Source organism: Physcomitrium patens, chromosome 12 (assembly GCF_059467195.1).
Source record: "Physcomitrium patens ecotype Gransden chromosome 12, ASM5946719v1, whole genome shotgun sequence".
Taxonomy (NCBI): Eukaryota; Viridiplantae; Streptophyta; class Bryopsida; order Funariales; family Funariaceae; genus Physcomitrium; species Physcomitrium patens.
Genome location: NC_143421.1, coordinates 7,375,001 through 7,390,802, shown reverse-complemented (window position 1 = coordinate 7,390,802; position 15,802 = coordinate 7,375,001). Strand labels below are relative to the sequence as shown.

The following is a 15,802-nucleotide window of genomic DNA, read 5'->3' as shown; positions in this document are numbered from 1 at the left end:
AAGATGAATCCTTGCAGTGTCTTGCATGAACCTCTAAGGATATTAATGAAGATTGTGTATTTTGTATAGGCCACTATAGTAAAAGTAGATAACAACAAATTTCTTGTGGAGTCTTGAGTAGTGAAGCACAAACTATTTAAACAACATTTTCAGACCATCTATTAATAAAAATTGAATGTAATATAATTTGGATGTAGTTTCTGTTCATACTTAAGAAAGATATAAAGTGCAAAATAGCAGGGATTGAATAAATGTGGCTACCGGGATTCGAGCCTAGGTCTCCATGGCCACAACGTGATCTTCATACTTCTGAACTACAGCCACCAACTTAAGACCCTTCTCCAATCAGGAAACACCCTAAGCTTCCTCACTTTACTTTTTAGGCCCCACTAAGATTCGAACTCGAGTTTTTGGATTCAAAATTCAAAGCAGCAACTATTGGACTATGCAGCCGCGGAGTTAGGCCCTCTTCGAATATCTAAAGCGCTTTGATAATCTATATTAATAAATAAAATACGTAATAATTTTATAATTTTTCAAGTAATTTTTTTGATATATTTAAAAATATAATTAAATAGATTAAAATATAAAAATATCAATTTATTTTAGCTTTTTTAGTATGATACAAATTAAGTTTACAGTCTAAAATTAAAATATATACAAATATAACATATTCAAATCAAAAAGTAAAAATCAGTTACACTACATATATGATAACATTTAGATGCACAATAAAAGATGACAAATAAAAGTATAATCAATATGTAAAAATATAAATATTCTATTTTTTCAAGATAAGATATTAAATTGTATTTTTGTGTGTGCTACCCTATTATATTACTTTTGAAAAATAAATAATACAACAATTTTTTTTTTCATAATAAATAGTTTGAATTCAGAATAATTTTCTTACAAAAAACAGATTGATAAGAAATTATATAGTCTAAATTTGAGTAAGGTTGTTAAATTTATTGTTATGAGTACTTTATAAAGTTTAAAAATATTCATGTTAAAATTAATTACAATATGTAAAACTCTTTAGAAGAAATGAATAGATTTTTAAATTTTTATATTAGATCGGACACAGAGAATTCTGCAAACATTCTATGAAGTTGCATACCTTTGGTCTTTCTGGACAATCTAATTCTCTTCAATAGGATAATCTCCATTGTAATTTAAGTTGTAGTACTAAACATTTATAACAATCACAGGGAGCCACACTTTACAAGATTTTGCCTTCCTACAAATGGTACAATATTGCCTTTTGTGTACTTCATTGACACATGTAATCCATTAAATCAAGTATTTTACATTTACAAATGTGTATCTTATTTTTAGGGAAGATGTTTGTGTAAAGCACACTAGCAGAGACCAAGTGATGTCACTAAATTGACATTTATTTCTTACCGACCTTCATTATCTGCACATCTATTTTAGTGTGTATTTATAGATACGATATATCTAAAGGATTTTATTTGTGAAATATAGTAGGTCAGATGAAATAATTGAAATAGGTATCCTTATGGTATGGAGTGGTTCTGTTACAAATTGAGAAGGTGGTTGCGATGGTGAGTGCTTCAATTAGAAGAAAAAGTCTGCGTAGTATTTGTTGAAAGTTTAATGTAGTTGGTAATTCAAACCGCCGAATATCATACTACGATTAATTCTGCAGAGGCTATTTCACTATCCTATTCGGTTTACACGTTAGTATAGCGTTTAGTGAGAAAAGTGTCCAGGACTGGTTTTATCAGTTCCTAAAGTTCGTACCCTTCAAGTTAATTTCCTTCAATGACGCATTTGTTCTAGCAACAACACTTTCATTTTAACACACTTCCATTTCAAACTCCTGGTTACATCTTTTCTTCGGACGAATTTCACACATGTTCATATAGTTTGTACCATATTTCGGAAAATGTTAATATTAAATGTTCTCAGGCACACTGTTTCACATACACTGTTATTGAATTCGAAGTTTAAAAACAAGCTCACCATAACGACGCACACCAGAGAGTGGCGGTTAGCTCTAACATGCAAATCCTGCTAACACCACCACGCCTGGAAAAGACCCATCCTTCTAAAAAGCCTTCGATTGTCGGGACAAAGACCACACAGAAGTAACAGCTGAACAAACACACTGCGACAGCTACTCAAGACAGCGAGGCGCTGACTCCACATCAGCACCAGCAGTATTCAAGGTCACACTCACAGCCGATTACAAAATATAAAAAGCAGAAACTCAATCCACTCGCCTCGATAATTGTACAGAACACCCACGATAGGGCACTTCTACCAAGCCATAATTCAGCATTTGAAACCCCGAACCGGCTTTCCCCAACATGAGCAACGACGATCAGGCGCAAGGTGTTCCAAAATGCAACTACATTTCACCAAATTTAAGCCGCCTTCTTGGCAATCTTCGCTTCCTCCTGTCTTGCCTTGATAAAAGAGTACAACGCCACTCCTCCAATAGCAATGGCTGTTCCGATCCCAGTCTGGGTCGAGATCTTGTTGCCTGCAAACCACCAATCCCGCCGTTACAAACCTTCTCACAACATCACTCCACTCTATTCCATTCTCCATACCCAACTCCTCCATCAACATTCCAACACGCCGCCACCCGTCCCCGCATCATCCTACACAACTCTGCTGCATGTCCCAACCTCCCCCTCACTCCACAAACACAACCACTTTGTCCACAAACTCACCGAACACCACGATGGAGAACCCGATCACAAACACTCGCTTCAACACGTTCCCCACGGCATGAGTCAGGGGAGCAACCCTTTCCAATGTGTTGTTAGCAAGCTGCACAACCCACCGCAACTCTTACTTCTCTTACACAACAAAAGCCACCAACATTCCATGACGCCTCCTGGCAAACTCGCCCCCTCATTCCACACTATCAGATGCAAGTCAAAACCAGACCCTTTAAATCCCTACGCCGCACTTAAGAAACCTATAGATCCGATAAATCGACATACCAAAGCCAGCTTAATCTTCATCAGTACTGTCATTTTCATAATTACTGAATCGTAAGGGTACGGCATGAATCCATACCTGGTTGTACAGATGATAGAACATACCAACCCAGAACAAGTCTGACAAGAACTTCTGCATGCCAACCTTTGTAATGGCATCCGAAAAGCCGGAGTTCAAAAGTGCGGGGCCCTCAATCTGCAATACAACAGACGACAACCCACTATCTTATAACCAGAACACCGGCACTCATGCCACTGCATAAACGTTCGTGTCAATTTATTCAACCACAACTAAATCACCCCAAATACATAGGCCCATAAGTTGCTCGAGTGAGCATATTCATCGCAACCCAATCACTCCAGGTTTCCAATTCTCACAATGATCGCAGGTGGAATGCACAACGCCAACGAGATGATCGAGATGTACGCGTACAGGTTCGTGCTGTCCATTCCCGTCTGCACATCACACCACCATTGCTTCATGTCAGACTCACTCCCACACATTTCCCATTTCACCCTACCAACACCCGAACTACCACCCAACCCGCAACCCCCGTCCAACCTACTCCCACACTCATCACTTCCCTCACCACCTCCACCATCGCACCATTTCTCCCACAACATCATCGCCACAAACCCTACCACATGGGACTTCGCCATTGAACACAGCTGTGCATCTCAACTCAAACATTACCACCTCCCCACAGTCAACGCATGCCTGCATCTCTGCATGTTGCCACCCCACCCGTTCCTCGACCACACATCATCCTCATGTCCGTCACCCCCCGCGCACTTACCATGGCCTTCTTCGAGTAGATGTTCCTGTACGTGAACGCCACATTCGCCGTCATCGCGCTGATGAAACCCTTCCAGTTGAACGACAGCTCCGTCATCGACGCCATCGACACACCTGCCCATGTGCATCCCCACCAAGTCATCATTACCATCGACATCTACCACCACATAACCACCCCCCTCAAACAACTGGACCCATCCGCTCATCATCTGTGCTTCAGCTACTCCATTGCACAGTCCCACCTGCCTCGAAACATCAACATACTCAGGCCCGGGATTACTTACCGAGCACGATAGGTGTCAGGGACAACCACAGGGGCAGAGAGATCGACTGTCCCAGAACGAACTGCGATGCCGCGGCGCTGAAGAACGGCTCCAAAGCTGTCAACACAACGTCCGCACCTCTCAGCACCACAACCCACAGACAACATCCCACCATCACGCTTCCTCATCTCCTACGCTGCGACACACCACATATCCTGCCATGCGCTTCTACCATATTCGCTCTCATCCCCGCCTGCTTCCCACGTCACTCTATCCCTCCACTCGGAACACAAACCATCAACACTTGCAACTGACCCGCATGTTTCTATGCACACGTCCATGATCCAACGACATTTGTATCCCTCTTACACTTCCTTACCCTTGATCGTGTGTGTGAATGACACTGCAACTGCAGCGAATGACACGTTCGTCATCACGTGACCCAGGGCATGACAGATAGACACCGGAATCAACATCATAAATAGCTCCTTGTCAATAGGCTGCACCCACATCCACAAACATCCACCATCGTTAGCACTCCCTCGCACACCCGATCATACCGTGACGACAACCGCCCTTCATCAACACACTCATCAACCAACTAATACACACCCAGAGGGAGGCCACTGCACATTATCATCATTAAGACTTCTGCACTGAACTGATGCACCTCAACCCCACCACTTCGTACACATCACTTGCATACCGCATTACACCCACATTCGACTCATCATCGACTACAACTTCACGTGACCTCCACTCTGCTTTTTTACAGGTTCCACGTCAAAATCGCGCATTCTCAACTCACCGCTCGCTTCGGATATCCCAACATCCACGAAATCAGACAGTAAACAACGCCGACTGCCAGATGGATGGCGGAGACAAAGCTGCATGCAACAGGGACCCGTAGTGTTTCAGCCTTCGACAACAAAAGCACCCACTAAAAATGTCATGGCGCCGACTCAACAGCTACCTTACAAAATCGCTACCCATCAATTCACTACCTATTTGCGACGTGCATGAAGATAGTCAAACCTAAAAACTTCGTCCAATGCTGCAACAGCAAAGATAAGATCCAATGGTCATTCTCAAATATTTTGATACCATAAACGCACATGAGGACTTACTAAGGGTAGGGAAAGTAGTTGTAGATCTTCTTGTTCATGATGTTGAAGATAACATTCAGGAAGTACCTGACACACAACAGGCATCACGGCATCATAGCCCTGAAACTCTAGACAACCACAAAAAGAAGGGAATGCATCTCATGATGCATATTCAAACAGCGCAGCCACGGAGCGGCAGCTAAGCATTCAACACAAGTTTATTGACGGAAGTGGAAGGCACAGAGTTAATGGAAGGGTATGCCTGGAGGATTATGAAATGACGATGAAAGAAATGGATGGAGCAATTGGCCAATAGTAGTGCAAACGAGTAGAATGTGTACCAGGCGAAGAAGAAAAATCCAGTGACCAAAGCGGGATACTTGGCAAGGAAACCTTGAGCCTCTTCCTTCTTCTCCTTGGCAACCCTGCACAATGATCAATGTATGACTTAAAACTATTAATAGGTACTGTGTAAGCGGATGAAACTTATATGAAACTCGACCGGATGGAAAGATCAGAGCTCGATTGCCTGTCAGTATGAGAAGGGCAGAATCACCACGGTTATGTTGCAAACCAAGAGAGTTGAGGCAACAAGTACTGGTTCGAGAAGAAATCAAACTCGTGTGGGAATACTTTATGCCAGAGTAGGTTCAGTTGTCGTACTATATTAGAACCCAGGTACCAGTAAGGCACTCAACCATATAAGTGCTTGTACAAGCAAGGATCTTCTCGAGGTGAGACAACCAGGTTGACAGGATCAAGATTTCCGAATGGCACGCGTTCTACATTGACGTAAAATTTGCAAGGCCTTCACTATCATTCTCCATGCCGCTCACAATTATATTACACTATTTGCACACGAGTGGCATCTATCCAAGACTAGGATAGGCACCCGGAAGAATAATCCCTCGATAAAACGATTCCTGGTTGCGATGTAGCGTTTGGAGCTGAAACACAAGTAAGGCGTCTCCAGCTACTTCTACGACTCACTGAGTCACTGGAACCTATATGTTCCTGGCTGCCTAAGCATACAGTCTAACCAATTCATGTTCTTAACACAGAGACTTGCCAACATGAATAGGGTTTGCGTCTTCGAAGTTCACTAATCAATCCTGTTGCTTTTCAGGGAAAAGTGTACACAAAGAGAATTTTCACTCGGAACCACAATTACAGTTCATGCTAGCTTTACTTGAGTCTGCCTTCGCCAGTACGAAAACAGTGCCAAATTTCATTCCAACAACTGATTCGACCTCGATTCCTTGACAGCTCCAGAAGCATTAGATTGAAGTAAACCACATCTCGGCCAGAGCACCCAAGTATAAAACCGCCAGTGAAGCGCCAAGGGACTTAAACATCTTCATTTGGAAGAAAAACACTCAACGAGGAAGAAGAATAAGCTACATAATTCTGTCACATTACGAATTCTTTGTTCCCAGAATCTGGTCCTTCAATCCGATGAATTCTGAGCATTAAATCTGTCCAGATGTCAGATAATGGGAGCGAGTGGACACCACGGTCCGTCAAGAACTCAATTCTGAGTCGCCACACTCCGACGGAAGGCGAGAATCGTCCACGCACGATGGCCGCAGAGCAAAACAAAAGAAACGATCAATTCCAGGATACAGACTCAAAAAGCCGCTTACTCTGCAGGGTCGTCTCCAGAAGAGTCCGACGCACTCGCCATGCACACCGTCGACCCGACATTCCTCCTCACATTCACGCCGCTCACGTTCTTCAAACTAGAGCTCTGCAACAACGGGTTGAACTCCAACGCTCGCGCAACCGAGGACCTGGCGAGGAAAGACGATCGCAGGGCAGGCAGCTTGGCAGTGATCTGGCTGGGAGATCGCCATGCGGGCTGCGTCACGGCAGCGACGGGTTTAATCGAATTCCTAACCCCAGAAGCTTCGATAGAAACGGACCGAGGCCCGACGACATTGAAGCCAAGGGCGAACGCAGAGCCGACCACTGCTGCGGTAGCCGAGGCAGCCATGGATTGTGGACTCTTTGCAGAGAGCGGGGGGGCGTTGCGGAATGGAGGCGAAACCAATGCTGCTGCTGCTGCGACCTCACAATTGCTTAGCCTCCGATCTCCGCACAGGCAACTATGGCACCTCCCTGCCCCCTTCCCACACTCCTTGGGGCGTCGCTCTCCGCCCGGCCCCCGGCCCGCGTTGCCCGTCCCCCGCGATTCCGATGGGCAGCACGGGCAGCTTGGGCAGCGACCCAGTTGTCCTGAGCCGTCATTGGTGGACTTGTAACAGGACACTCTGTGATTGGTTGTGACCTCGTCCAGAATCCACATAGGGGATCGCATCATCCTAAATAGAATGGGCGGGGGTGGATCATCTTATAGCTTGAAATGATTGGATTGAATTCCATTTTTAGAAGTAGAATGTAATAAATAAAATAAAAATAAAAAACCCATGCTGAAATTAATAATTAACATGTACGAATAATAAGAGAAACATATAATTAACATGTATTAATAATTTCAAAACGAAGATTTTATGCCTTCATTAAACCGAAATGGAAATTGAAAGGGTTAAAAGGAAAAAAGGAAAAAAGGAAAAAAACTGAAATAAATTATTAATTTATTTGGATATAATAGGACTTAGAAAGCCAGATGGAGCTTGAACCCCAGTCTGGGAATGGACTTTGGGTGGAATTCAGGCTCACGCACCCTGAGTTTGACCCTGAGTTTCAGCGCAGCCAATCTGCTCCCACTCCTCGTCCTCCCACCAGCTACCAGCGCCGACGATTTGTCGATGGATCGCGCGGTGCCGCAGTTCATCTCCTCGTTTTGTGTCGCGGACGCAGACACTAATTGGGCGGGTTGGATTGCGACACCAAATTATCTTGTGGGCGGGTGGGCGAAGACGCAACCAAAAGCAGATAACGAGCATGCATCCTGTGACGCAGGAGCGTTGCTTTGATCGCACGAGATGTGGCTGCGTTTTCTCGGCGACGGTCTGTGAATGAGAGCCAAACGGAGAGAGGGAGCGAGAGAGCGGGGGAAGATAACACGAACCTCGATCTGCATGCAGATTGCACATCAGGATCCCTAGAATGCGCGCCCGCTGCGAAATTCGTGAGCAAAGTTTGTAGGCATGGCATCCTCCGTCTCCGCCTCTCTCTCGCGGGGCTGAATCCCGCAGCTGCAAGACTGCCTGCAGATTCGATCTTGCTCCCACCGCCGCCACTCGCCCTGTGAGGCGCAATTTCACGTTCCCGTCGTTGAATTCACACATATGTTCACATATTTATACATATACACACACTCACACTCACATGTTTTTGCTTACTTGTGTACAACTGAATTTTTTAAAATAATATTTACCTTGAATTTAACATAATTGCAACTTTTGTGATAATCCCACAAACCAAGCAAGTAAGCTAACAAACATGTCAAATAAATGCTATTATATTAAAATGTTTTGGACTGTATTATTTAAAATTTACTACTATTATTATTTTTAAAATGATTTTTTTAAAAGTATAAGTATTTTTTAATTCATATATATATATATATATATATATATACACCTTCATAAAATAATATAAAGTGGTTTTTTATATTAATATTAATATAATCACATTTGATAAAAAAAGTAATAAGATGATAATATTATAAATAATATTATTTAAAAGAATTCATAGACTACATTTTAAAATTATGTCTTTATTATTTGGTTTTCAAAATAAATTTAATAGCGATAAGAATGAATTTATTGAATAAAATTGATATGAACCAACATGTTTGTTTTCCATGAGCTGAAATCCAAGTGTCTTCACAAGTATTGACAAAAAGAATATACATATACAAGCAAGTCAAAATCCAAATAAACGGATTCATCCAATTAGAGCTAAGTTGTTATACAAATAAATATGCACTTCATGGAATTAATGAGGTAGGATAACAAGGATTGTAATATATATATATATATATATATATATATATATATATATATCTTTAATATTCTCCCTTAGCTTGAGCATGTCTTTTGTGTTTTATTACATCCCTAGTTTTCAATAGCCTTCTATCTTCAAAGATATTGTAACAGGGTATAAATAAAGATATTTATATTGTTGATACATAAAAATAGATAGTTGGAATCATGTTTTAAAAGTTATGGAAATTTTTAGAACTGAGGCTAGATTAGTGGACTATGTAGAATCTATTGTAGAACATTCTAAAAAGAGCTTAAGGCAGTTATTTAGATGGAATCCACCATGGAACCTTCTAGAAAGGGCTTAGGGCGGTTATTTAGGTAGAAGTAATCATAGAACCTTCTATAAAGAATTTTAGGGAATTATCTAAGTAGGGTTTATCATCTAAGAACATTCTAGAAAGTCCAAGGTGAAGAACAAGATATAAATAAGACTAACCAAGGCCTTTTGGGCATTTGGTCAAGTATGGCTTTGAATCTTTTCTCTTAATAAAATTTGGTTTTGCATCTTCCTATTTAGTGCTATTCTATTTCATTGCCATTTGCTCAGTTTTGTCTTTTGTGTCTTATTTTGTTGAATTCTGTTCAATTTTGTTTTGGTCCATTCTGTCTTATTTTGTGATGAGATTTTATGTTGTTATGAATTAAAAGGGTCTTAGACTATAGAGATAGACTAATCTTGTTTTATTGATATCAGAGCGAGTATTAGACTATTCTTTTGTAGTGTGTTAATAGTCATCATCTCATTTGAAGTTAATTGTTGTTGTCACACTGAGTATTGTGTTGAAGCTACGATGAGCTACTCTTTAAAAGTCAACTAAAATATGAGAAGGTATTAGAATAGTAGAGTCTAGCAGAGAATTACAGAATGGAAGATATGGGGGAGCAATCCCAAATAGAGGCTTAAATACAAAACTTCTTAGGCCAGATAGCTACTTTACAAAGACAAATAGAAGCTTCTAGAACAAGGGAGTCAACATTACTAGGCTGAAATTAAATAAGCCTAGTACATACTTTGGAACTTCAAAGCAAGAAGATATATGTCAATGGCTCTTCAACATGCAAAAATACCTTGAACTATTTGGGGCAAATACCACTGAAAGAATTATGTATGTAGTCAGATATTTGCGAGATGTGGCATCCATTTGGTGGCAACATTGAGTTTAAAGTTATGGAGTTCAAGGTAGATTTTGTAATTGGAAGGAGTTTGAGACTGAGTTTAAGAATCAATTTTAGCCCATCAATGTGGAGAAGATAGTATGCGATTAGTTGGCAAATCTAACATAATTTAGGTTATTGTAAGATTATGTCTCCCAATTTAAGTCCCTATGTCTCCAAATTGGGAATGTTTTAGAGGCGGAGATGATAGATTGATTTCTATGAGGTTTAAAACGTGGAGTCTAGCAAAAGATCAAACTAAAGGATCTACAAACATTTGAAGAGGCAATTAGGATTCCAAAGAAGCTTGATGCTATAGATTTTAGATATCATGGAGCATGATCTATAGCACAAAGTCTTAATCCAATACTATGGTACAACAACCAACACCAATGGAGATTGATGTCCTATAAGGAATATTGACACCACAAAAACAACAAATATTGGTGTAAAAAAGATTGTGTTTCTATTGTCAAGAATCAGGCCATTAGATCAAAGATTGTCAAAAACATCAAAATTCAAGTACTAACAAAATAAGGCAAGTTTACAGTTTCAAGACTCACCAAATTAATAATGAGATAAAATATAAAAACAAGGCTCCACAATAAAGGTGCCAAGAGCTAGTACTATAGATAACTACCATCTCTCAAAGACAAATGACATGGCCTCAAACAACTATAAAAAGAGTTAAGTAATACATCTCACATGACTACTAATAAGACAACCATGTCAAGTGCTTGTGGATTGTGGTTCTACAAAATATTACATCTTGATTGAAATTTCCAACTAACTTAGGATTAAAACTATGGTAATCAAAAGAGAGAGTATATATCTTATAGATGATTGAGAGAACACATTAAGTGAGACATGTAAAGAAGAAACCTTCAAGTTAACTGATACTTACATCTTAAGAGAGAGGTTCAAGATAATAAAGCTAAGATATGATATTATCCTTAATATGTCATAATTAGAAATAAAAAATAAGCAAGTTGACTAAGTACCAAAGAGAATCTCCTTCAAAGATGGTGGATAGAAGATGACTCTTTGTACCTCTATATCGAATGAAGAAGAAAAACAATCTACAAGTAAAGACTTACTTATAGGGATGACCTTTATGAAGAAGCAAATATAATATAAACAACTCGTATATATGGTGGTTCCAAATCTTGCATTAGTAGTGGGAAAGATAGCCAAAGGAGTAAAATAAGCAGAGTAACTTACACGGGAATATTAAAATATCTTTGCAATCGACCTACCTAGTGGCGTGTTTCTTGATCAAGGTGCCTACTTTCAAATAGAACTATTTCTTAGATCCAAACCAATAAGTCAACTAATTTATTGCATAGTACCAAATGAACTTAAAGACCTACAAAAGACATTAAATGAAATCTTGAAAAAGGATCTCATTTGAGAAAGCACATCTCTATGGGCAACACTTGCACTCTTTGCACCCTAAAAAGATGAAGAACATTGGCTTTGCATTGATTATCGATGCCTCAATAAACAAAATATTAAGAATATATATCTACTTCCATGAATGGATGATCTTCTTTATCAACTTTAAGATGTGACCATTTTTAGCAAATTAGATCTTTGAAGTGGCTATTGGCAAATACCTATTATAAGAGAGGATATTGAAAAGATAATATTTTGTATGTACTATGGACATTTCAAATGGCTTGTTTTATCTTTTGATCTCACCAATGCTCCAGCATCTTTTATAAGTCACATGAATAAATTATTTTATGACCTTTTAGACAAGTATATAGTTGTCTTAATTGATGATATCTTTATATATAATAAAATTCCTAAGGAGCATGAATAATACTTATGACATATGCTCTGCCAGCTACAAGATAATGACTTCTATTTGAAGCTATCAAAATGTAAACTTTGGAAGTCAGAAGTCATCTTTTTGAGGCATGTGGTGTCTTTCAAAGATATGCGCATGGAATAGAATAAGGTAAAAATAGTGGATGATTGGCCAACCACAAAGGATGCTTTTGAAGTCTATTCATTTTTAAGCCTTATAGGATATTGTTACCTTTTTATTTGACAATTTGCACACATTATTGCTTCATTGATAAATCTTTTTGAAGAAAGGTGCTCGATTTGAATAGAAACTAGAGCAACAAAGCATTTTGATAGGTTGAAGGAGGCACTTATTATTGCTCCAATATTGCCACTGTATAATTTCAACTTTCCTTGTACACTTGAGATTGATGCTTTCAACTTTGCTATTAGCATGATCCTTCAACAAGACTTTAGTAGGGACCTTCAACCTATGGCGTATAAATCACGCAAGCTTAGAAAGGTAGAATGCAATTACTTTGTATGTGATTGAGAGCAATTAGTGATTATACATGCGACAAAGATATGACAATACTATCTATTGAGGAAGCCAATGGTTGTTCGGACAGACCATTGATCCTTGCTATACAATTTACATCTGAAAAATATAAAATCACAACATCGTCATTAGAAAGAATAGTTGTAGTTTTTTGGTATCTACCTTGAACATAAGGAAGGGCGACAATAAACTGTACTAGATAGCTTATCATGGAGATCAAACTTGAAGACTAAATTAAAAGACAAGGTTCAAGTCGCTACCATTAGTAGTGACATTTCAAACCTAACTTAAGAAGCAAAATAGAAAGAAGCTATATATTGGAATGCTTATTTTAAGATCGTTAGCGATTGGCTAAATGTGGATAATATACAGTATCAAGATTATAGTCTTAATGATGGCTTGCTTTATTTTAATAAACAAATTTATATACCTAACAATATTATACTCTAGATATGTATAATTTAAGAGCGCCATGACATTCCAATATTTAGACATTTAGAACAAGAGAAGACTCTACAACAGATCTCAAGGATATGATTTTGAACAAGTTTGAATTGTAATGTTTGAGCTTTTATGTACTCTTGCAAATCATGTGAATGTAATGAAGTATACAACATAATGTCTTCCAAACTATTGCAGCTAATTCTACTACTTATGGCATGTTGAGAGTAGGTGACTATAGATCTTATTACATGTTTCCTACAAACGCTTTATAATCACATTGTAGTTGCTATCTTTGTGGATCAAATCTTAAAGCAATTTCATTTGGTGATAATGCCCTTGGATATTAATACTCCAATACTTACACAAGTCTTTTTTGATATTATTTTTTGTCACTATAGATTACATCATGTTATTATTTTAAATCCAGATCCATACTTTACGGGAAGTTTTTGATAAGTCTTATTTAAGCTACTAACCACATAACTTCTTATGTCTACAACCTTTATCTCCAAAGAGATAGACAAATAGATTGTGAAAATCAAACCTTGGAAAATATGTTGTGAGTATTTTTGGTAGTTCATCATAATGTTAGAATGAATATTTGATGCCTTAGGAGTTTGCTTATAATGATAGTATTCAAATAAATACTGATTATTCACTATTTTTTCTTAATACCAATTAGCATCTGATTATGCCAACAATTTTTCATTATCCCATTGACACCAACAATGCAACAATAGAGGAGTTTATACAATGGCTTACAATGACCTTATAAGAGATACACTACTGCCTCTTTACTGCACAAAATTGACAAAAGCACTATGCGGATAACCATTAGCAGTATAAAACCTTCTAAAAGAGTGATCAAGTATTACTCTCTAATGCCAACTTACTACTTACTAGATCAAGTCAAACTTGTAAACTAGCACCTCAATCGCTTAGACCTTTCTACATTTTTGCAATGATTTCTAATGTTGCATATTACTCTTATATTGTAATTGTTTATAGTATGTAAAAGTTAATTAAAATAGATAGTATATTTATAAATATTGATGTACTTTAAAATAATTAATATATTAATTTAAAAAGAATCAATGTAAAAAAAAATTATTTTGAAGTTTACATATGTTGATTATAGTGTTTAAAATATATAGGATATAGATATCTAATATAAAAATTAAGGAGAAGATTGGAACTCAAAGATGAAGATTCAAACCTCTAAAAAGCTTATTTGGAGGGATGAAGGTAAGATATGGATGGATGAAGGCTAAAAATAAAGATCTTTATCCCTATTAGTCAAAGGCCATACCCAATAGGTATTCAATAAGTTGTCTATGACTATAACAAGGATTTTGATGACTTCAAAAGAAACATTCAAGAATCAAAAGCAAGAATTATAAGGTTTAGGATTCGAACTACAATTTGTATATAAATTTTAGAGGATTTGAAGTTAGAATGATGAATTTTCTTAAAGCAAATTCTTTCTACATCGATACCACCTCAAGTTTCTACTACATATTTGAGTCCATCTAATCTTCTATGTTTCACAACTAAAAGAATTTCATATTAAGCCAAAATGCTTTGTGGATCAACATCAATCACCACTACTACTAGTTGTAGTTAATGACCAATAAGAATATAAAGTGGACAACATTTTGGACCATTACTACCTTTGTTGTAGCAATAGATGTCCACAATTTTAATACAAAGTTTTTTGAAAAGGTTATTCCATTCATGATGTAATATAGAAACATGCACAAAATCTCATCCATTGCCAAGAAATAATTTGGAGACACCATCAGGAGGAAAATGAAGACATTCCACATTAGTGGAGGGAGATTAATTGCAATAGGGTATAAATAAGATATATGTATTGTTGACACATAGGAATAGATAGTTGGAATCATGTTTGAGATGTTATGGAAGTTTCTAGAATTAGGGCTAAATTAGTAGACTTTGTAGGATCTACCTTGAAGCATTATTGAAAGAGCTTAAGATAGTTATTTAGGTGGAGCCTACTATAGAACCTTCTAAAAGGACTTAGAGTAGCTATCTAGATAGAACTCACTATAAAACCTTCTAAAAAGAGTTTAAGGGGGTTATCTAAGTAGGATCTATTATCTGAGAACATTCTAAAAAGTCCAAGGTGGTAGAACAAGGTATAAATAAGACTAGCCAGGGTCTTTAGGCATTTGGTTAGATGTGGCTTTAGATCTTTTTTCTTGGTAAAATTTGATCTTACATCTTCTCGTTTAGTTCTATTTTGTTTTATTTTTATTTGCTTAGTTTCGTCTTTTGTGTCATATTTTGTTAAATTCTATTCAATTTTGTTTTAGTCCATTTTGTTCCACTTTGTAATAAGATTTTATGTTTTTGTGGATTAGAAGGATCTTAGACTCTAAAAATAGACCAATCCTATTTTAGATATTTTTGCACTTTCAAGCATTATCACATCATCTTTTAGTAAAAAGATTATTATTTTTTTTTAGTTTATGATGAAGGTTATGAACATAATGGTTATTTTTTAGTACTAAATTATAAGAGTTAAGCTTATAGCTATAGTTATTATTAGTGGTCATCTTAATACTTGGGATTATACAACTAGAATTCTTTGATGTAATTGTGGAGGTAATTCTTTATGTGTTGAAAATATCACTAAATCAAGATAAATCTTAGAGAGAAGACCAATATGTTGTTTGTAGTAAACTTATATATGCAAAAAATGAAAAACTAAGATCACAAAATATTCTTTTAATT

General features: G+C 37.6%; 1 protein-coding gene across 1 annotated transcript; it reads right to left on the bottom strand.

The window, feature by feature from the left end:
• Positions 1 to 2,222: 2,222 nt before the first annotated feature.
• On the bottom strand, positions 2,223 to 7,464 carry LOC112289645 (triose phosphate/phosphate translocator, chloroplastic). Its single transcript, XM_024535022.3, has 11 exons — positions 6,787 to 7,464; positions 5,485 to 5,568; positions 5,165 to 5,230; positions 4,846 to 4,924; positions 4,417 to 4,537; positions 4,059 to 4,154; positions 3,776 to 3,888; positions 3,357 to 3,434; positions 3,058 to 3,174; positions 2,706 to 2,805; positions 2,223 to 2,512 (listed from the first exon to the last, which is right to left on the bottom strand). Exons 1-11 carry the CDS (start codon positions 7,461 to 7,463, stop codon positions 2,394 to 2,396), a joined length of 1,650 nt encoding a protein of 549 aa, XP_024390790.3. The 5' UTR covers position 7,464; the 3' UTR covers positions 2,223 to 2,393.
• Between the last annotated feature and the right edge of the window lie 8,338 nt (positions 7,465 to 15,802).

Bases quoted from the DNA above. Each gene is read 5' to 3' on its own strand.
- LOC112289645 (XM_024535022.3), bottom strand. From the start codon at position 7,463: ATGATGCGATCCCCTATGTGGATTCTGGACGAGGTCACAACCAATCAC. The intron at 4,155-4,416 runs GTAAGGAAGTGT...TTGTGTTGACAG, and splicing joins ATTCACACACACGATCAAGG to CTTTGGAGCCGTTCTTCAGC. The intron at 2,806-3,057 runs GTATGGATTCAT...TGGGTTGTGCAG, and splicing joins TCTATCATCTGTACAACCAG to CTTGCTAACAACACATTGGA.